Here is a 23,418-nt window from a genome sequence, read left to right as displayed (position 1 = left end):
GTAGTGCACACTCTTGTGTTTTGTTTTCTGGTTCCCTTAGATGATCTAATACCAGTGCTTCCTCTATTTCAGGTGTTCTCCATTGTTCCTGATTCACCAAAAGTTGTTTATATTTTCAGGAGCTGTTTATATGTGTGTGTGTGTGTGGTATATGCATGTGTACGTAATAGTCCCACTACCATTTATAAAAATTTAGGGCCAACTGCAGTGGCTCACACCTGTAATCCCAGCACTTTGGGAGGCCAAGGCGGGTGGATCACGAGTTCAGGAGTTCAAGACCAGCCTGGCCAACATGGTGAAACGCCATCTCTACTAAAAACACAAAAATTAGTATGGATCACAAGTTCAGGAGTTCAAGACCAGCCTGGCCAACATGGTGAAACACCGTCTCTACTAAAAATACAAAAATTAGCCCGGCATGGTGGCAGGCACCTGTAATCCCAGCTACTAGGAGGATGAGGCAGGAGAATCGCTTGAAACCAGAAGGCAGAGGTTGCAGTGAGCCAAGATCGCACCAATGCACTCCAGCCTGGGTGAAAGAGCGAAACGCCATCTCAAAAAAAAAAGAAAAATTAAATGAAAACATTATTAAAATGCCTTTCCCTGACAGTTGTTTTCAGGAAATTCTTGTAAACATTAAATTCAAATAAGTCTTTGTGTCTGGTTTGTGTATATGCATGTGTGTATATATATATATACCATATCCCATCAAATATAAAATGCTTTGATGCTGGCACAAGGCTTATCTTACTAAAAATATCAATGCACGTTTTCTTTCTTTTTTTTTTGAGAGCGAGTCTCCCGCTGTCGCCCAAGCTGGAGTGCAGTGGCGTGATCTCAGCTCACTGCAACCTCCACCTCCCTGGTTCAAGCGATTCTCCTGTCTCGCCCTGCCGAAGTAGCTGAGACTACAGGCATGTGCCACCACACCTGGCTGATTTTTTTTTATTTTTAGTAGAGACGGGGTTTCACCACGTTAGCCAGTGTGGTCTCAATCTACTGAACTTGTGATCTGCCCGCCTCAGCCTCCCAAAGTGCTGGGATTATAGGCGTGAGCCACTGCGCCTGGCCAATGAACGTTTTCACAAGACATTGTATTAGTCCATTTTTACACTGCTATAAAGAACTACTTGAGACTGGATAATTATAAAGGAAAGAGGTTTAATTGACCCACAGTTCTACATTGCTGGGGAGGCCTCAGGAAACTTACAATCATAGCGGAAGGTGAAGGGGAAGCAAGGCATGTCTTACATGGTGGTAGGAGTTGGGGGGGTGGTGGTGAACTGCCAAACACTTTTAAACCATCAGATCTCCTGAGAACTTACTCACTATCATGAGAACAGCATGGGGGAACCACCCCCATGATCCAATCACCTCCCACAGGGTCCCTCCCCCAACACGTGGGAATTATAATTCAAGATGAGATTTGGGTGGTGCTTTTTAGCATTGATGAAATCAGGAGATATCAGTGATAGTAAGGCTAACATATATATATAAAAGCCACACACACACACATATATATATATATATATATATATATATATATATATATGAGATAACGAATCGATGAGAATAGAACTGGAGCAATTCTCTTTTTCCATAATTTAAGCTGCATATGTATAGAACCAGAATATTCCAGTGTCTGCACATTTCATATATATTTACTGAAAAATTATATAATTTTGCTGACATTTTATTTAGCATTTTGATTTTTCTCTTTAATTAGAACACATTTAAATTTTGGTTTTTAGTAACTATTCTCTCTAGTTTTATTGTTTGGATTATGTCAGCTATGTATCATGAGCCGGGAAAATTCTGGTAAGAATTTTATGCTTGAATTTTTTATCAAACTAAAACAGATTGTGCTAGCAGACTGTTGTTCTAGCTTGTTCTATAGCTTAAGCTGAATTTAAGTTTTCCATTTATTTACTAGTTCACTCAAGCATGATTATGTTGTATGAATTTTGGTGAAGTACATTTTCTAGAAAATACTTCATTAGCTCTGGAATTTTATATACATTGAAATGATAGTACTTTCTTATAATTTAAAAAGATGACATCAATTATCTCTGGTAATGTCCTTTTTAAATTCACGATGCTTTTAACTGTGTCATTTTTTTTTTTTTACTGGATTTGGAAAAATTGAATAAATCCATAATCTGCTTATTCTTATTACTTAATTTCTAATTTTAATTGCATTAATTAGTTCCTTCTTTTAGCATCTGCTTTATTTGGTACCTCTTTTTGTTTCTTGAGTTGAATACTTATTTTTTTCTCGAGTTTTATCAAGTGCCTACTATGCAAAAGGCATCACAGTAGTGTTGAGGATACAGAGAACAAAATGTTCTATCCCCAAATCGTCGTTTTCTGTATGCATTAAGGGATGTTAATTTACCACTGTGTAGAGCCTTGGCCACATCCTACAGATTTCAATATGCAGGCATTTCAATATCATTGTTTTCTGTTAAATCAATATTTAACTTTTGATTTCCAGTTTAATCCATGACTTGTATTATACATGTAGATGATTGTAAATTTGCAAAAGGAGGTGCAAATTATCACCCAATTACTTACTAATTGCAAAGAAAATAACATACCTTTACAATGGAGAGATCTGGCAGTCACTACCTTAACCAGTGGTCAAATGTAGCATCACAAATAAAAGAACAACCTGCCATTATATGCCTCCTGTGTGTACAGAACGTATTACATACCTAGGAAGTGTTCTTCCTAAAAATGTTTGACCAGAAGCAAATCAAGCTGCTATTTAAGTTTCAGTTTGGAGACAGAGGAAAAAGAGGAACAACATTATGCAGAAATAAAATAGACAAACCCAGAATCCAGGATATTCTAAGACAACTGTGAGGGACTCTTCTAAAAGCCAATAAAATGAAATAAAGATGAGGGGCTGTTCAGTTTAAAGTGACAGAACAGGCTGGGCACAGTGGCTCACACAAGTAATCCCAGCACTTTGGGAGGTCAAGGTGGGTGGATCATGAGGTCAAGAGATCGAGACCATCCTGGCCAACATGGTGAAACCCCGTCTCTACTAAAAATACAAAAATTAGCTGGATGTGGTGGTGTGCACCTGTAGTCTCAGCTACTTTGGAGGCTGAGGCAAGGTAATTGCTTGAACCCAGGAGGTGGAGGTTGCAGTGTGCCGAGGTCACGCCACTGCATTCCAGCCTGGCGACAGAGCAAGAGTCCGAAAGTCCCTCTCAAAAAAAAAAAAAAACAAAGTGACAGAACCACCAAAATGTTACAATGTGTGATCCTGAGAGTAAATCCTTGTTAAATATCCATGAAATATATTCTTGGAACAATTATGGAAATTTGAACATGGAATGGATATTATAAGATTCCATGGAATTGTTAATTTTTAGGGTGTGATTTGACTACTTTGGTTATATGCATTAACATTACTTTTAGGAGATACAAACTGATTTAGGGGCAAAATGATATGATGTTTGTAACTCTCAAATGGTATAGCAAAAAAATTTGATTTTATATAAAAACAAAGCAAAGTATACATTTTCAAATCTAGGTGGAGGGTAAAATGGGTGTTCATTATAGAATGCATTCTATGTTTCTGTGTCTCAGGGCATTTTCATAATAAAATTAGGAAAAAATTTCTAAATACACAGCTTTCTTTTTTCGATTTTTTTTTTTTTTTTTTTTTGAGACAAAGTCTCACTCTTGTCCCACAGGCTGGAGTGCAATGGCGCGATCTCAGCTCACTGCAACCTCCACCTCCCGGATTCAAGTGATTCTCTTAGCTCAGCCTCCTGAGTAGCTGGGATTACAGGTGCCTGCCACCATGCCTGGCTAATTTTTGTATTTTTAGTAGAGATGGGGTTTCTGTATGTTGGCCAGGCTGGTCTCGAACTCCTGACCTCAGGTAATCTGCCCACCTCAGCCTCCTAAAGTGCTGGGATTACAGGCGTGAGCCACGGTGCCCGGCCAGACAGCTTTCTTTTTTCCATCCATTTAATTTCTATATTATTGTGGGTAAATCCCCTCACACCTCTCTCTGATGCTTCAACAGCTATATTCTAAGGTTCTCCCACTCACTACATCCTTAGGGTTTCTCTTCATCTTTAATTTTCTGGTAGAACTTAAGCAATGAGGTCTGAATTCAGATGTTTACATTTTCTTTATATTCTAATGGAGTGCCTTCATTATTCTGGGCTGCATAACTAAACACCATAGACTCAGTGGCTTATAAACAACTGAAATTTATTTCTCACAGTTTTGGAGGCTGCAAGTCCAAGGTCAGGGTGCCAGCATGCTTGGGTTCTGGGAAAGGCCCTCCCTCTTTGGCACTGTAGACTGCTGACTTCCTGCTGTATCCTCATGCGGTTGAAAGAGCTAGCTGGCTCTTTGGCTTCCTCTAATAAAGGCAGCGATCCCATTCATGAAGGCTCCACCCTCATGACCTGATTTCCTCCTAAAGGCCCTACCTTCAAATACCATCACCTTGGGATTCATGTTTCAACATAGGAATTGTTACGGGAACACAAACATTCAGCTCATAACACAGATTTTATCAAAGAAGTCCTTCATGAAATATACGTGATGAGTGACTTTTCCAAATTTATCATCTCCACTGTGTCTTCCTGTTAAGAAATCCACTAACAATAATGTTGATGATAATAAAAACAGTAATATCCAATGTTAATCCAAAGCAGTATGGGCCAGATAGTTGTTGCTGTATTATACATGTTGGAAACAATTAACCACACTTTTAGGTGTGTTTCATTTTACAGCTGAGGTACCAAGAAGCAAATATTTTGTCTAATATCACACAGATAGTAGAGTAGTGGAAAGGCAATGATGATAAGTATATGCTGTTGCTAGAACACTTTTCCACAATTGTTACATTAACAGCTTTATTTTCTAGTGTGAATTTTCCTAAATTTAATGAGAACTAAGAGATATTTAAGACTCATACATTTATTAAGTTAATATGTCTAAAAAAAGATCAACACATTGACAGAACTTCTTTCTGGCCATAAATATTTTGATATTCTATAAATAGAGCATGACATGGAAACCCTTTCTTATATTAAATTACATTATGAGTTTTCTGATGTTGATAAAGATGTGAATATTGTCTAAAGGCCTTTCTACATACCTTACACTCATAGGGTTTCTCACCAGTGTGAATTCTCTGATGTTCAGTAAGGTGTGAATTAAGTCTAAAGGCCTTCCCACATTGTTTACACTCATAGGGTTTCTCACCAGTATGAATTCTTTGATGTATTCTAAGGTCTACACTACGACTAAAGGCCTTCCCACATTCTTTACATTTGTATGGTTTTACACCCGTATGAATTTTCTGATGTTCAGTGAACTGCCCACGCCGACTAAAGGACTTCCCACATTCTTTACAGTCATAGGGTTTTAAACCAGAATGAATTTTCAGATGTTCTTTAAGATTCCCTCTACGAATAAAGGCCTTTCCACATTCTTTACATTTATAGGGCTTTTCACCAGTGTGAATTCTCTGGTGTTCAGTAAGGTAGAAACCAAATCTAAAGGTCTTCCCACATCGTACACATTTGTAGGGCTTCACATCAGTATGAATTTTCTTATGCAGACTAATTTGAGAGCGCACTCTAAACGTCTTCCCACATTCCTTACATTCATAGGGCTTCACACCAGTATGAAGTCTCTGATGTTCAGTAAGGACTGAACGAAGCATAAAGGCTTTCCCGCATTCCTTACATTCATACGGTTTCTCTCCAGTATGAATTCTAGAATGTACTCTGAGGTCACCACTATAACTAAAAGCCTTCTCACACACCTTACATTCAAAAGGTTTTATACCAGTATGAATTGTTTTATGCCGATTAAGCGGTCCACGCATATTAAATGATTTCCCACACTCCTTACATTCATAAGGTTTCTTACCTGCATGAGTTCTTCTGTGTTCAGTAAGGTAAAAACTAAGTCCAAAGGTCTTTCCACATTCCTTACATTCGTAGGGTTTTACACCAGTATGAATTTTCTGATGACGGGTAAGTTGTCCACCTACACTAAAAGCTTTCCCACACTCCTTACATTCATAGGGTTTCTTACCTGTATGAATTCTCTCGTGTTCTTTAAGGTAGAAAACAAGTTGAAAAACTTTTCCACATTCTTTACATTCATAAGATTTCTCACCAGTATGAATTCTTTTATGTTGAGTAAGTTCTAATCTACTAAAAAAGCCCTTATCACATTTCTTACACATATAGGGTTTTTTACCAGTGTGAATTTTCTGATGTCGATTAAGTTGTGAGTAAAGAAGAAAGTTCTTCCCACATTCTTGACATTCATAGGGTTTCTCACCAGTATGAAATCTCTGATGCAGAGTAAGTTGATAGCTATGACTAAAAACTTTCCCACATTTCTCACATTTACAGGATTTTTCACCAGTATGAATTTTCTGATGGAGAGTAAGCTGGCAGACATTATTCAAGGTACTCCCACGTTCTTTACAATCACGTTTCACATCAGAATCTGTTTTCCCATGTTGAACCAAGTTTGAGTCACAACTTTTCTCACTATTATGAATTCTCTGATTCAGAGTAAAAGAGGGATGTTTTCTACCAGTTGACATTTTTTTAGAGACGATTTTCTTTTGACTGATAGATCTTTCTTCAAGTCCCTGCTGACCCTCAAACTCACTTTTGCTCTGCCACTCATTTCTCAAAATGGATCCTTTCAGACGAAGAGTTTTACTTTTTTCTATTATACTCCCTTTGGATAAACTGATTTCATGAATGTCCTTTTCTGAAGGTAATTTCTTGGTCTTATGCCTGGATAACAAACCTGAAAGAAAACATAAAAGCAAACAAAAATTATTTTCCTGTAGCCAGCATAACATAAAGTTTACATTTTCAAAATTGGAAACAAAGTGAAAACAGTTCTTACTGGAAGTCAATGGCTTAAAGAATATTTCAATAAAGTTATGTAATTTGAAATTAGGCAACATGAGCTTCGAAAATGAGAGATTATAGCCGGGCGCGGTGGCTCATGCCTGTAATCCCAGCACTTTGGAAGGCCGAGGCAGGTGGATCATCTGAGGTCAGGAGTTCAAGACTAGCCTGCCCAACACGGTGAAACCCCATCTCCACTAAAAAAATACAAAATTAGCCAATCGTTGTGGCAGGCGCCTGTAATCCCAGCTACTCAGGAGGCTGAGGCAGGAGAATTACTTGAACCCAGGAGGCGGAGGTTGCAGTAAGCTGAGATCACGCCATTGCACTCCAGCCTGGGCTAGAAGAGCTAAACTCCATCTCAAAAAAAAAAAAAAAAAAAAATAGAGATTATATAAGATTGTGGTGATATGGCAAATAGTTTATTTACATCAGTGGTTCTAAAATTTTATTGTGGATGAGAATCATCTGGGAATTTATCATAAATACTGCTATTTACTTACCACACAATTGAACCAAATCTATAGGAGTAATTTGGTATCTGAATTTTTAATAACTCCACTAGATGATTCTGATATAGATCAAAGTTTGAGAATCTCCACTTAACAATTTTAACAGTTTTTCTTTACTCTTAGAATAAAATCCAAACATGTTACCATATAATATAATACGGTCTTTGGTTACCTAAAGCCCTCTTTCAAAGACATTGTCCTCCTTACCCCCTCTTATTATGACATTTGCTTCTATTCAGCTCCTCGATTGTGTCATAGCATTTCCCATTTCATATAGTTTTCTATGGGATTTTTCATCTCCTAAAAATAATCTGTGCTGGGCTCTGTGAAAGGCCAACTCCTTCTCATTCTTAATGGTTGGTTAAATGTCTCTTACACAGAAAGGCTTGCCCTACTGACTGTAAGGCAGTCTATGTCCTTTATTCTCAATTCCAGCATCATGTTTCATTTCTTCATTTCACAATTTTCAAATGCATATCCACTGATTTTTCTTTTTGCTCTTTTGTTGATTTTCTGATCCCGAAACCTTCCCAAAGGAAGATGTAATCCTTATTTCATTCAACAGTGAATAACTACCCACTAGCATATAGCAGGCATTAAACAATTGACTGTACAATAAATTAATCATTGTCTTAAAGGAAATTATGATGATGAATGACAGATAAGCCACGTATAGGACAACTGAATATCAGGACAATCACTTAATTTTTATATTTTTGTTAACAATTACAAACTAGCTCTAATCTCTCTCACCTTATTACAGTGATTAAATGCACTCTTTCCTAGCTTACTTCCTTTACAGATCAGAACAAAAGTAACTCCAAGGTAGCTCAACCAAATGTATAAAATGAAAAGGTCCTTGTTTTGCCTACTTATCCTTTAAATGGCTATCCAATTAAACAGAGATGTTTCCAACCCTGTTGTTCACTGCCTCCTGTGCAAAGAGATGTGTGTTTACACAGCTGAGTTTTACTGTTATTCAGCCACCTACTGGATGCTCACTCTACTCTTTTTTTCTTTTCTTTTTTTTTTTTTTTTTTGAGATGGAGTCTCACTCTGTCACCCAGGATGGAGTGCAATGGCACGATCTCGGCTCACTGCAACCTCTGCCTCCCAGGTTTAGGTGATTCTCCTGCCTCAGCCTCCTGAGTATCTGGGATTACAGGTGCATGCTGCCAAACTCAGCTAATTTTTGTATTTTTAGTAGAGACGGGGTTTCACTATGTTGGCCAGGTTGGTCTCAACCTCCTGACCCCAGGTGATCCACCTGCCTCAGACTCCCAAAGAGCTGGGATTCCAGGCATGAGCCACCGCGCCCGGCCACTCTACTTTTTTTTTTTTTTCCCCGAGACAGAGTCTTACACTGTCACCCGGGCTGGAGTGCAGTGGCACCATGTCGGCTCACTGCAACCTCTGCCTCCCAGGTTCAAGTGATTCTCTTTGCCTCAGCCTCCCAAGTAGCTGGGATTACAGGCACCCACCACCACGCCCGGCTAATTTTTTGGTATTTTTAGTAGAGAAGGGGTTTCATTATATTGGCCAGGCTGGTCTCGAACCCCTGACCTTGTGATCCGCCCACCTCGGCCTCCCAAAGTGCTGGGATTACAGGCATTAGCCACCACGCCTGGCCCACTGTACTTTATAACCTTTCTCAGAGGATATCTCTTCTGTTCCCTTACATCTAAAACCAACCATTTCTATACTTAATAGAGAAGTATTTAAATGATTTTTTTAGATATTGTAACAGGTATGTGCCATGTTGAATGGTTTCTGGAAAAAATGAACAAAGAAACTCAACAATTTTAGGGAGAACACAGTAACTGAATAGTGTGAGGCGATGGCTGGGAGACTAGAAGTGTCAAGGAGTCTTATTAACACAGATAAGTTAAATGAAAGCTGGAGGGTGGCAATCTAAATAAGACAAGAGCCTAAAAAATCTAAATACCGCCAGGTGCGGTGGCTCACGCTTGTAATCCCAGTACTTTGGGAGGCCAAGGTGGGTGGATCACCTGAGGTTAGGAGTATTTTCTCTTCAAGTAGATAGATCATAACCTGCTGGGGTTTTATTAGAGCCTAATGACATAGAGGAAAGAAAATACCCAGCTCAGCCCTCTAAGCCATCCCGTCACACCTAGCGATGGGGAAAAAACTGGAAGCACTGGTTAAGTTCCGTCAAGTGGCACAGGTGCACCAAAAGACTGAGACCTAATTCTGGGACTAGGGAACACTCCTCTCCCCTTACACCTTATCACTACATTCCTAAAGGCCTATTTACTATGTTTCCCTTTACCCAGTACATCATGTTTACCTTCCAACAAAAAATTAGAAGGAAAACTAAAAGGCAAGAAACAGTTTGATGAGACTAAACAAGCATCAGAATTAGAGTCAGATATGGCAGGAATGCTGGAATTACCAGACCAGGAATTTTAAAAGACTATAAGAAATGTGTTAAGGGCTTTAATAGAAAAAATAGACAACATCCAGATGGATAATGAAAACAGAGAGATGAATATTCTAAGAAAGAATAAAAAATGCTAAAGATCAAAAACACTGTAATAGAAATGAAGAATGCCTTTGATGTGCTTATCAGTAAACTGGACACAGCTGAGGAATCTCTGCACTTGAGGCTGTGACAAGAGAAACTTCCAACACTGAAAAGAAAGAGAAAAAATACTAAAAGAAACAGAACAGATATCCAAGAACTCTGGGGTTAAGTATAAAAGGTGTAAATACACATGATGAAAATACCAGAAGGAGGAAAAAGAGAGAAAGGAAAATAAGCAATAAATGAAGCAACAGTGAATGAGAATTTCCCCAAATTAATGTCAGACACCAAACCAGAGATGAGGAATCTCAGAGAACTGCAAATTAAAACGAAGAGATACTACCTCACACCTGTTAGAATGGCCAAAATCTAAAACACTGGCAACACCAAATGCTGACAAGGATGTGGAGCAACAGGAACTCTCATTCATTGCTGGGGGAATGCAAAAATATTATAGCCACTTTGAAGAACATTCTGGCAGTTTCCTACAAAACTAAACATATTCTTATCATACTACTCAGAAATCATATTCCTTGGTGTTTACCCAAATAAAATGAAAGCTTATGTTCATACAAAAACCTGCACACAAATGCATATAGCAGCTTTATTCAAAACTTCCAATACTTAAAAAACAACCAAGATGTCCTTTAGTAGGTGAATGGATAACATGTGGTACATCCAGAAAATGGACTATTATTCAGTGCTAAAAGAATAAGCCATCACAAAAAGATGTTGAGGAAACTTAAATGCATATTACTAATTGAAAGACACCAATCTTAGAAGGCTACATACTATATGATTCCAACTACATGATAGTCTGAAAAAGGCAAAACTATAGAGACAGTAAAAGGCTCTGTGGTTTCTAAGGGTTAGGGTGGAATGAGGGATGACTAGGCCAAACAAATTTTAGAGCAGTGAAACTACTCTGTATGATACTACAGTTGTGGATACATGTCATTATATATTTTTCAAAGTTAACAGAATTTACAACACCAAGAGTGAACCTTAATACAGACTGTGAACTTTGGGTGATAATGATGTGTCAATGTAGGTTTATCAACTGTAACAAATGTACCACTGTAATATGGAATGTTGGTAGTTGGGGAGGGTGTGTATGTTTGAGGACAGAAAGTATATAGAAACTCTGTACTTTCTGTGAAATCTTCCTATAAACCTAAAACTGATTTTAAAAATAAAGTTTGTTAATTAATAGAAAGTTACTCCAGAAACTAGTAAAATATTGCAAAATATATATCTAGATCTAAACTAATAAAATACTGCAAAATATATATCTGACAAAGAGGTTGATTATAAGATATATAAAGAACTCTTACAAATCAAGAAGATAAACAAAATGGATAATACCAATGGGAATTTTTGTGTCCGTGTATGAGAAAAAGAGTTCTTAGATACAAAAGCACAATTCATAAAAGAAAAAATAGATACATTTGGCTTCATCAAAATGAAAAATGTTTGTACTGCAAAAGATAAGATTAAGAAAATGAAAAGATATGCCATCGCAGTCTAGGAGAAAATATTTGCAGATCATATATGTAAATAAAATGCTTCTGGCCGGGCGCGGTGGCTCAAGCCTGTAATCCCAGCACTTTGGGAGGCCGAGACGGGCGGATCACGAGGTCAGGAGATCAAGACCATCCTGGCTAACACGGTGAAACCCCGTCTCTACTAAAAAATACAAAAAACTAGGCAGGCGAGGTGGTGGGCACCTGTAGTCCCAGCTACTCGGGAGGCTGAGGCAGGAGAATGGTGTAAACCTGGGAGGCGGAGCTTGCAGTGAGCTGAGATCCGGCCACTGCACTCCAGCCTGGGTGACAGAGCAAGACTCCGTCTCAAAAAAAAAAAAAAATAAAATAAAATAAAATAAAATGCTTCTATTCAGAATATATTTTTACAACTCTTGCAACTCAATAATAACACAAACAACCCAATATTAAGAATGGGCAAAACACTGAACAGCCTTTCCACCAAAGAAGCTATGCCAGTAGCTAATAAGCAATTGCTCAACGTCAACCACAATTAGATACCACTACACACACACTGGAATGGCTGTTCTCAAAAAGACAGGTAATAGCACGTGTTGGTGAGAAGACAGAGAAACTGAAACCCTCATGCCTTGTTATTGGGAAGGTACAGCGATATAGGTAGTTTAGAACACATTTTGGCAGTTTCTTATAAAGTTAAAGTTATATTCATCATATAACCCAGCAGTTCCATGCCTATGAATCCAACTAAGATGAATTGAGACATATGTCCACACAATGATATGTATGCCCACGTTTATAGTAGCATTGTTGACAACAGTCCCAAACTATAAACAATCCAAAAGTCCATCACTGGTAAATAGATAAGTAAAATATGGTATATCCCTACAAAAGAACATATTTGGCAATAAAAAAGAATATATTACTAATACATGCTGCTTCATAAATGGACCTCCAGAACATTATGCTAAGTTAAGCCAGATTCAAAAGACTGTACATTGCATGATCCCATTTATATGAAATGTTCAGAAAAGGTAAATCGACAAACATGGAAGGTAGGTCAGGAGATGCCTAAAGCTGGAGGTAGAAGAAGGGATTAACTGCAAGGGGGCATAAGGAAACATTTGGGGGTGATGGAAATATTCTAAAACTGGATTGCCATGATGGCTGCCTAACTATAAATTGACTAAAAGTCACCAAGTGTGCACTTACAGTGAGTACATTTTATGTTATGTAAATTATACCTCAATAAAATTGCTAAAAAATTTAATGGATAAAAATTCTAAACAGACACTTTTTACTAAAGGAAATAAGGGAATGGCAAATAAACGAAAATATATTCAACATTAGTCATTAGTTAAATGCAAATTAAAATCACAATGAGATACACCTACATATCCACTAAAATGACTAAGATTAAAATGACAATACCACAGGCTGGCAAGAATGTGGAGCTATTGGACATCTACTGGGAATGCCAAAAAATATAGCCACGTTGGACAGTTTCTTTCTTTCTTTTTTTTTTGAGACAGAGTTTCGCTCTTGTTGCCCAGGCTGGAGTGCAGTGGCACGATCTTGGCTCACTGCAACCTCTGCCTTCCAGTTTCAAGCGATTCTCCTACCTCAGCCTCCTGGGTAGCTGGGATTACAGGCATGCGCCACCACGCCCAGCTAATTTTTGTATTTTTAGTAGAGATGGTTTCACCATGTTGGCCAGGCTGGTCTCGAACTCCTGACCTCGTGATCCACCCGCTTTGGCCTCCCAAAGTGCTGGGATTATAGGCGTGAGCCACCACACCCAGCCCAGTTTTTTTTTTAGATAAAGTTTTTACAGGTGTGTACCACCATCCTAGCTAATTTTTGTATTTTTAGTAGAGACAGGTTTGCCATGTTGCCCAGGCTGGTCTTGAACTCCTGGGCTCAAGCGATCCGCCTGCCTTAGCCTCCCAAAAAAGTGCTGGGATTACAGGCATGAGCCACTGTGCCCGGCCCAGTTTCTTATATATACTTATATAATCCATGAATCCCACCCTCAGGTGTTTAACCCAAAGTAACAAAGCATACATTTGAAGACTTGTAAATAAGCACTCATAATAAACAATTTAGATGTTCATAAACTGTTAACAAGTAGATATGAAATACTATTCAGCAAGAAAAAGGAATTAACTACTGAGACTTCTAACTACTTGGATGAATCTCATAAATATCAGAAGTGGAAGAAGTATGACACAAAATACTGCATACTCTGATTTATTTGATATGAAATTGTAGAAAAGACACAATTAGGGAAAGAAGGCAACTTAGTTGCCTGTCACGGGCTGTGCTGAAAATGGAGGAAGGGTACTGACTGTAAAGAAACATAATAGAAAGTGTTGACATGGTGGACATATTCTAGATCTTGACTGAAGTGGTGATGATTTTACAAGATTCATGCGTTTGTCCAAAATAACTAAATTAAACAGATACAATTAATGAATGAATGTATATAAATCATATCTCAATAAAGCTGATTTGAAAAAAAATAGTAAGGCTATTTTCCAAAGCTCTATGTAATGCTCTAAACAAAATAACCTGTATATTCCAGAATAAAAAATTTTAAGGAAACTATTAATTTCCTGTATTGACCACAGAAGAAATAAAAAGCCTAAGCAAATGAAATTCCATTGTGAAACACCTATCCTTGCAATTTCATAGACGTCTATAAAAGTTTTATAGAACAAATAATTTTAAAGTTAGTTTAGCTACTCAAGAAAAGAGCAAAAAGAAAAGTTATCTTATCCTTTATATAAAATCATGATAAGCAAAACAAGCAGAATTAAGAATTTTAGAGGTAAACATTTTTAAGGAAGAATGAAAAACTATCATGATTTGCAAATGATCTGATTATATACAACCCAAGAATTTCAACTAAAAAAACTGCAAAGAAAATACAAATCAGAATTTGGCTTGATATAGAAGAATCAATACACTGTATAGAACTTAATAGCCTTTTCTTCATATTTTAAAAAATACATTATTTTTTACATTGATAGATAAAATTATATGTATTTACTCTGTACAACATATTTTGAAGAATATATACATTGTGAAATGACTAAATCTGGTATACAGTAAATAATAAATGCTGTTATTATTATTAACTCCTGATTAATAGAAAATAAAAAGTGAATGAACTAGTGAGATGCAGGTAAACTGAACACCAGTATTCAAAATATATTTACATCTTTCACTTCAAACATAACTCTCCCTTCCCTCCTGCCAATTCTTAGCTGATGATCTCCCTTATTCTTCTAATAAAAATGAGGCATTGAAAAGAAATACATAATACCACATCAACCCACCTATATCCACTGTCGTATCTATAGTTCTCTAAATTTTTCTTGTGCACTGGATCCTACCTCTTTGTCCTCCAATTTCCATAATTATCCTTCCCTCTACTATAATTTTACCCCTTTCTATAGAATCATTTTCATCTTAAAAATCTCACATCTTGAAATAGATTCCTGGCCAGGCGCGGTGGCTCACGCCTGTAATGCCAGCACTTTGGGAGGCCAAGATGGGTGGATCACCTGAGGTCAGGAGTTCAAGACCACCCTAGCCAACATGGTGAGACCCCATTTCTACTAAAAATACAAAAATTAGCCAGGTGTGGTGGCAGGCGCCTGTAATACCAGCTACTCAGGAGGCTGAGGCAGGGGAATTGCTTGAACCCGGGGGGTGGAGGTTGCAGTGAGCCGAGATCGTGCCACTGCACTGCAGCCTGAGCGATAAGAGCAAAATTCCATCTCAAAAAAAAAAAAAAAAAAAAAAAACGACTCCTTACATCCCGTATCCTCTTCTAGCTACTAACCCCTTATCTAGTTCCCTCCTAACAGAATTCCCATTGGAAAAATTTTCTATCTCACTATCATCACTACCTCACCTCCCATTTTATTTCAGTCACATCTGGCAGGCTTTTTCACCTCCAGCTCCACTGAAACCTTGTCTGCTTAACACAAGGTCACCACCAGCTTCTTTCCTGCCATGTCCTACAGGCAATTTACAGTTCAGTGGACCTCACAGATAACTATTCCCTTCCACTTGAAACATTTTCTTCATTTGACTTTTTTGGTACCACTCTCCAGGCCTACTTGTTCTCAATCTGCTTGCTGCCTCCTCTTCCTTCTCTAAATAGAGTGCCCCAGGCCTCAGTCTTTTTCTTATCTGGCTCCCTTCATTCTGTCAAACTCATTCGCTAAAGGCAGGGAATCAGCAAACTGTCTGTAAAGGACCAGACAGTCGATATCTTATGCATTGCGAGCCATATGACTTCTGTCTCAACTACTCAACTCTGCCATAGACAATACATTAAATAATTAAGTGTGGCTACGTTTCAATAAAACTTTATTTACAAAAATAGGTAGTAGGTCAGATCAGCCCTAAGTGATCTCATTCAGTCAGTTCATTGGCTGGACACCCAAGTTAATATAACTTGTCCTACCATCTCTCTGACTGTTCAACATCTCAATTTTGATGACAAGTAGGCATTTTAAATATATATACCTAAATCAGGACTCTATTTCCCTCTTCCAAGCTATCTTTCCCATATGTCCATCTCAGCAAATTATATACACTTAGCTGCTGGTTCACCTATGATTTCTTGTTCACTCATACCCCATGGCATGTCTGTTAGCTCTACTTTCAAATTATAAGATGAATACAGCATCTTCTTACCACCCCTCACCACTACCATCCCAATCCAAGCTACTATCACTGCTAATCTAGACTTCTGAAATAGCCTGATAACTGATCTTTCTATTTCCAATCTTGCCCCTGTTTAGTATGTTCTTCACAGAGCATCTACAGCGATCATTTAAAAACATATTTTTGATTATGGCTTTCAATCACTCTTGGAAAAGAAAAATCCAAATTTCTTACTATGATAAACATAGTAAGATAGATAGATATGATAAGACCTGACCCCTGCTCAGCTCTAAATTCATATTTAGTTACTCTTCCCCACTCTGAATCTGCTCTGAGCTGCTTCAAGTTCTTCAAACACACAAAACTCACTTCTCCACTGTGCTTGGAATTATTTTCTTCCAGATTTTCACATAGCCTAAGCCTATACTGCACATCTCTGCACATATATTCACTCTTCGAAGAGCCTTCCCTGGGCAACCCACCTAAATTAAACCTGCCCAAACTCTATCTCCTTACCCTTCATAGGTTCCTTTCATAGCATGCATCATTATTTAATGTTATATATTCATTTGTTTACAGTTTACTATGTATCTCCCCTACTACAATGTTAATTCCATTAGTATAAGGAGGTTTTGGCCTTATTCACCAAGGTACTGATATATGCTGAATATGTGAAAGACTGAACTTTTAGACATTAGAAACAAGCACACATATCAATGGAGAAAAGATAGGAAGCAACTGATTGCACTGGGAAAGCGCATTCTCTTTACTGAAATGGAGAGTAATATGGGTGGAAACAAAAACAGACAGGTGGTAAGCAGGAGCCAAGATGAGGTTCTTTTGATAGTTCATGCTAAGATGATCTGTTTTCTTCACTGTCTTAGGCCTTTTCTCCAAAGGCCTGAGGCCTCTGAGAGGAACTACCTGCACAGCATGCAAAGCCTATGTATGCTCCCTCACCAGCTGGCCGCGACTGGCAATGAGGGCTTCCATCTGCCTGATGAACTCTCAACTCACCTGGGTACTGTCTTCCTGTCACATCCCTCACCGCCACGCAGGGCTCTTTCCCTTGCTCCAATAAGGTAATCACATCTGGCTTTGAGCCAGAATATCCTGCTTCCAAGAAAGAAATACAAGAATATATAGAAGTAAAACATTGCACATTCAGAAACATTTTGAGACTTGGTTAAATTCATATGGATCAATGTGATTTCGATAAAGACTTCAGAAAAAACTGACAGGATTAAAGAATATTCAACTTAGTGTAACCTCAGGATCCCAGAGAATAAAGAAACTTGATGGGCAGGGGAATTAAAATTCATCCAGGAGAATTTTAATTCATTTTAGAATTAAAACTCATACAGACTGGGTCTATTGAGAGGCAGTAGTTATTGAGGGCACAGACTCTGAAGCCAGACTACGTGGGTCCAAATTCTACTCTGCTACCTATTGACTAATGATTGTAAACAAACTGGTTAAATTCTTTGGGCCTCAGTTTTTTCATCTGTAAAATGAAAATAAAAGTAGTACCTTTTATTTTCTTTTTTTCTTTTGTATCTCATAGCTAATACTTAGAATGGTGCCTGGTATTCAGTAAGCACTCTATTAGCTATTATTATTTTTGTTGTTGTTAATTTACTTAGAGCAAAACAAGAAGCTTCCTAAGATATTTCTAGGTTCTTGCTAAGATATTCATTTAAAGTTAGATGCTAAGTTAGTAAATTTTATTTTACTCTAACTAATTTCAACTTTTATTTTAGATACAGGGCCAAATGTGCAGGTTTGTTACCTGGGGATATTGTGTGATGCTGAGGTTTGAGGTACATTTGATCCCACCACCCAGGTACTGAGCATAATGTCCAATAGGTAAAACTTTCAATCACAAATCAGTAAGAGAAAATGTTTGTTTTAGGAAGTAGAATGCATTCACTTTAAGTCAATTTTATTGGTCTGAACCATGGCATGTAAATTGTAGACCCTGGGTGGGGCTGTTATCCTCGCAGGCATGTTACTAAATAACAGAGCATCCATAGCAATTCTGAACTCAAATGCAATGTGAAACCTGATTTCATTGACATTGGCTTTGGAGTAAATGCCCCAAAATTCAAATCCAGTCTCTTAACTATTAAGGGAGAAGCAACTACAGGAATGGATTAAGGAACATTTCATGAGGCTCAGTGAGGTATGGTGAAAATGAAAGCATTTAGTGCAAGTGCCATTCACAAACCATCAAAGTTCAGTCCAGTCCTTGAGGAAGAGAGAAGAAATTCAGCTAGTTTCTTAATAATGACTCCTAAATTTGTGGAAGAGAAAGCTACTATTTCAGAAAACGGAGTCTACATTATTTGACATAGGTGACCTTACCCAGTGAGACCAAGTTACTATAATTCTCCAACATCACATCTCTGTACAATTTCCTCTGAGTAGTGTCCAGGCACTCCCATTCCTTCTGAGAGAAGTCTATAGCCACATCCCTGAACGTCACCAATGCCTGAAACCATAAACCAACATATTACTGGTGAAATTACACAACAAGTCTTTTAAAAAGAAGCAAAGGAGATAAAAGGTTTCATTGCAGCAGGGGGTACCATACTAAACTCTAGGCTGGGGCTGAAAGCTTATGATAAAGAGAGAAGAAAGGAACCAGGTGTTCTAAAGCAGAGTCACCTCATTTTCTTGAAGAATCCAGCCAATGTATACAAAATTTCCTGTATATTACGGGGTTCTTTACTCAAAACATTCCTGGGAACAAATAAATGTTTCCCAATTCAATTAAACAGTGGATACAAGCAAATAAACTATATTTCTACCTCAAAAATTCTCAATAAATTATTAATAATAAATCCTTTAAGAAAACCACTTAATAAATAACTTAAAGAAAAAAGAATCCTATATCTTCTTTTTCCTTTAAGTTTATCTATCTATCGATCAATCAATTGATCAATCGATATGGGGATCTCGCTGTATTGCCCAGGATGGAGTACAGTGGTGAACGCAGAAGTTCAAGGCCATAGTACCTCACTGCAAATCTGGGAGAATACAATTATCTAATATTTATGTATCTGGATGATTTTCTTATAAGTACTACACACCTTCTTTGTTCTTGAGATTAAGAATACTGATGTAATGAACCAGAATCATCCTGATGTCAAGACTAGCACATTTCGTTTAACCACAAAATGCATCTTACTATGGGTTTTCACCTCAGAGATTCTCAGGAAAGATCCCGTGACCTCTCTATAAGCAGGCCCCAACCACATACTGAAACTGAGGCCAATCAATATTAAACTGCGTTTTATCTACAGACACAGGATCTGTGGAAAACTGCAGTGCTTTCCTACGTGTAGTCAAATGAGTCCATTCTTGGTTTCATTACACCTCAGATCCGACAAAGGATGGTAAAGTACCTCCATCTAGGAACTTCATGTCTGTCCATCCCTGCTCTAGACAGAGACTGAGTACCCTGAATGATCTGGTCAATGTGCACATGGATACTGGTTAGAAAAGAGAGGGGGCATAAGGGAGGAGCTTGGGCATGTGGGGATTAAGAAAAAATTGTGTTAGGAAGTGTCAGCATAAAGAGCGAAAATGTTCACATGATCTTGAAAAACAAAAGAATCTAAAGAAAGAAAGAGAAACTGTAACTTACATGGGCCATGGTTTTAGACTCACAAGAACTGCTCAGTCTTCCACAGGATTATTCTGCTGGGGAAGCAAAGTTCGGAGAAGCCTGAATTAGAGAAGAAAAAAAAGAGTCAATGAGACTAGGTTTGCCTCAGAGGTAACAACATGATATAAATTAATAATCTTTTATTTTCCATTGTTGCTTCTAAACACCTCCCCTACACTTCCCTCACCTCCCTCCAACACACTCTTACCACACCAAGGGAACCTGGCTTACGAGGATGGACACAGTGCAGAGGTTCTCCTGCGTTAGAACACACAACAAATATTTCAGCAGGAGAGTTGTGGGCCAATCCCCACTATGAGGATACTGATCTAGACCCAAGGCTGGGATGTTCAGAACTGCCCAGAGTAGATTCTCTTCCCTCGATTCTCACCATCTAAAGGGGACAGACCACATTGTCCAAAGCAGACTGCCTTCATGGCCTTAGGAGCTTCCTGGCTTCCTCAGACTTAAAGACGAAAGATAGAACAGACTAGGAGTTTGCAACCTGTGGCCCATGGGCCAGATCTGGTCCGCCCACATGTTTTTGTAAATAAAGTTGGAATAGAACACAGCTGTGCTCATTTGTTTACTTCTGACTATGGCTACTTTCAGAAAGCTACAGTAGCCAAGTTGAGTAGTTGCAATGGAGACTGTATGGGCCACACAGCCTAAAATACTTCCTATTTGACCCTCTATAAAAACCATTTGCTGGCCGGGCATGGTGGCTCACATCTATAATCCCAGCACTTTGGGAGGCTGAGGCGGGCGGATCACCTGAGGTCGGGAGTTCAAGACCAGCCTGACCAACATGGAGAAACCCTGTCTCTACTAAAAATACAAAATTAGCTGGGTGTGGTGGTACACACCTGTAATCCCAGCTACTCAGGAGGCTGAGGCAGGAGAATCGCTTGAATCTGGGAGGCGGAGGCTGCGGTGAGCTGAGATCGTCCCATTGTACTCCAGCCTGCGCAACAAGAGCGAGACTCCGTCTAAAAAAAAAAAAAATAGTTGCTGATTCCTGGCATAGACAATCCATGATGGCCTTTATCATTGCAAAATTATACTTGCACACTGGGATCCCTTTTCCTAGCCTGAACTAGAACTCCCACAATCCTCAGCGCTCACCACTACCCATTTCCTTCAATCAGAAGAGTCCCCAGGGTCCCTGAAGGACATCATTCACCCTCCCTTCTCCCTCAGTACTCAGAGGGAGAAGTAAGTTTATGGCCCTGGAAGCAATTTAAAAAATCAACTTTTATGTGATGCATACCTTATATATAGATATTTAATCCTTAGAACATCTCTACAGTGTCATTATTATCTCCACTTCAACATCAGAAAAACAGAAACCTAAATCCACTGTTAATAAACAAGACATCTGAGTTCTGAATCCACAATTCTCCAACTACAAAGCCAGTTTTTTTTTCAACTGTGCTCTTGTCACTGATACCCAGATTTTCTTATTATGCCTAACAAAACCTGAGCGTGAATAATGACTCGGGTTTAATGACTAAAAGCTATTAAATGCTGCTACTCATTAAGATAGTATACGTTAGAGTGGCAAATAGCATTTTATATTTACAACACGGGAACATTGAAAAGACTGATAATAACATGTTGAACTGGAGTAAAATAGATGCCCTCACACCATGTTATATACTGGTGCCACCTTAAAGAGGGTAAATTACAAATTTATATTAGCAGAATTTAATAATGTGAGCCAGATGTTTCAGTAATCTCACTCCTATGACCCTGTCTAAGGAAAATAATTATATATGTTCACTAGGATATATGCAGACAGGTGCAGATAGACTAATTTTAAAATGGAAAAAGCTAGATACAAACATAAATTAGACTTCAATAAAGAACAGGTTAAATAAATTCTAGGGTATCCATATAATAGAAAATAAAGTAGCCATCAGAAATAATATAGATTGGGAGTCTGCAAACTTTTCCTGCAAAGAACCACATCATAAATATTTCAGGCTTTGTGGGCCACCTGGAGGATCCCTTGAACCCAGGAGTTCGAGATTGCAGTGAGCTATAACGGCACCACTGCACTCCAGCCTGGGTGAGACAGTGAGACCCTGTCTCTTTAAAACAAATACAGTATCTGCAAAGTGCAATAAAATGACGCACAATAAAATGATGTATGCCTACATTATCATTAATGTTGACACGAATATCTTCAAACAAGAGGGAAGAAAGTACATTTGTCTATAAAAGGGCAACACAACAGATCCTTGTGGTGAAGGAAATGATCTGTCTTGACTATCAATGTCAACATCCTGGTTGTCATATTATACTACAGTCCTGCAAGATGTTATCATTGGAGAAGACTAGGTTGAAGATAACACACAATGTCTCTATTATTTCTTACAACCTCATATGAATCTGCAATCATCTCAAATTGAAAAAATAATTTAAAGAAATTTTAAGAATTTCATTTTCAAATATTTGCTAGATGAATTAAGTTTTTACCCCCTTCAAATCCTGAAGGCAAATTAATGCTCCAGGTTGTACTGTTCAATAGGAAGACTGCTAGCCATATATAGCTGTTTACATTTAGATTTATTAAAATTGAACACAATTTTACAAATTCGTTCTTCAGTCAAACCAGCCATATTTCAAGTTCTCAGTAGCCATATGTAGCTAGTGGCTACTGTATTGGAGAGCACAGATATACAAAATGGAACCCAGTTTTGCAGAAATTTCTGTTAAAAAGCATTGTTCCAAAGTGTTACACGACTGATACCCTCACTTTGCAGGTGAGAAAACTGAAGCCAGGAGATATCTGTATAACACAGCGCTGCTCATTGTCACAATATTATGCTCACACACTTCTTCCCCCGCATCCACTGCCACAAGTGAATTCTCAGTGAATCATTCACTAAATTTATGTAATTTCATAGGAATGTATTTTAAATTCATGACCATGCAAAGAAAAATCAATTTCTTACAGGATATAAGATACTCAGTCGCAGGCTGAATCTGATTAAACAGACATCACCCTCAAAGCTATAATCAAACCATTCCCAAGACCCTTCCGCACACAATTCGAACGCGCCAATAATAGCCTCTCCACAGTCTCAAGCATAATCTGACGCACATCACACAGGCATGGCCACTATCCAGTCTGCCTCCACAGAGGACACTCGGACACGGACACGCGAGCGCACAGACACAGACACACACACACGGCCTTGAAGAATGCGTCACACTTCCGAACCCCGGTGAGCAGCAACCCGGTATCGTGGCCACTGCGTCACGGCCAGAGCTGTCAGAGAGAAATCCAGACCTTACCTGACAGCCTTTTGCAGCTCTTCTAGCCCGGGACGACATTCACCTGAAGGCACCACGGCAAGATTCAACCTCTTTGTGTGAGATTCTCTGGAATTTCTGGGGCGTTACTTGAGTATAATGGAATAGGGTAGGCTCAGACCATAGTAGGGTAAGTCCCACAGTTCGAGCAAGGGAGCCTCAGTGATCGCTGTGTTCTGGAGCGCTGGACCTGATCTTAGCCGCTGGGCCTGCGCAGAGACGACCCGGCCGGTTTCCAGTTGTAGACTACGTTTCCCGAAGG

The 23,418-nt window shown here is 38.5% G+C and overlaps 1 protein-coding gene across 6 annotated transcripts; it reads right to left on the bottom strand.

Moving 5' to 3' along the window:
* Positions 1 to 4,215: 4,215 nt before the first annotated feature.
* Positions 4,216 to 23,358, bottom strand: ZNF540 (zinc finger protein 540). Of its 6 annotated transcripts, none has more exons than XM_065535469.2 (6): positions 23,139 to 23,358; positions 20,702 to 20,824; positions 19,815 to 19,895; positions 18,530 to 18,656; positions 17,183 to 17,281; positions 4,216 to 6,816 (listed from the first exon to the last, which is right to left on the bottom strand). In XM_065535469.2, the coding sequence occupies exons 3-6, from the start codon at positions 19,821 to 19,823 to the stop codon at positions 5,066 to 5,068; spliced, it is 1,986 nt and encodes a 661-aa protein (XP_065391541.1). In that variant the 5' UTR covers positions 19,824 to 19,895; positions 20,702 to 20,824; positions 23,139 to 23,358; the 3' UTR covers positions 4,216 to 5,065. The 6 variants fall into 6 exon arrangements, with proteins under 6 accessions (XP_065391541.1, XP_005589122.2, XP_065391542.1 ...); XM_005589065.5 differs by having other exon boundaries at positions 17,183 to 17,278; XM_065535470.2 differs by lacking the exon at positions 17,183 to 17,281.
* Between the last annotated feature and the right edge of the window lie 60 nt (positions 23,359 to 23,418).

The sequence above is a fragment of the Macaca fascicularis genome, chromosome 19, assembly GCF_037993035.2.
Source record: "Macaca fascicularis isolate 582-1 chromosome 19, T2T-MFA8v1.1".
NCBI classification, from domain to species: Eukaryota; Metazoa; Chordata; class Mammalia; order Primates; family Cercopithecidae; genus Macaca; species Macaca fascicularis.
The sequence above is the reverse complement of the archived record's forward strand: the minus strand, read 5'-3'. Positions and strand labels throughout refer to the sequence as shown.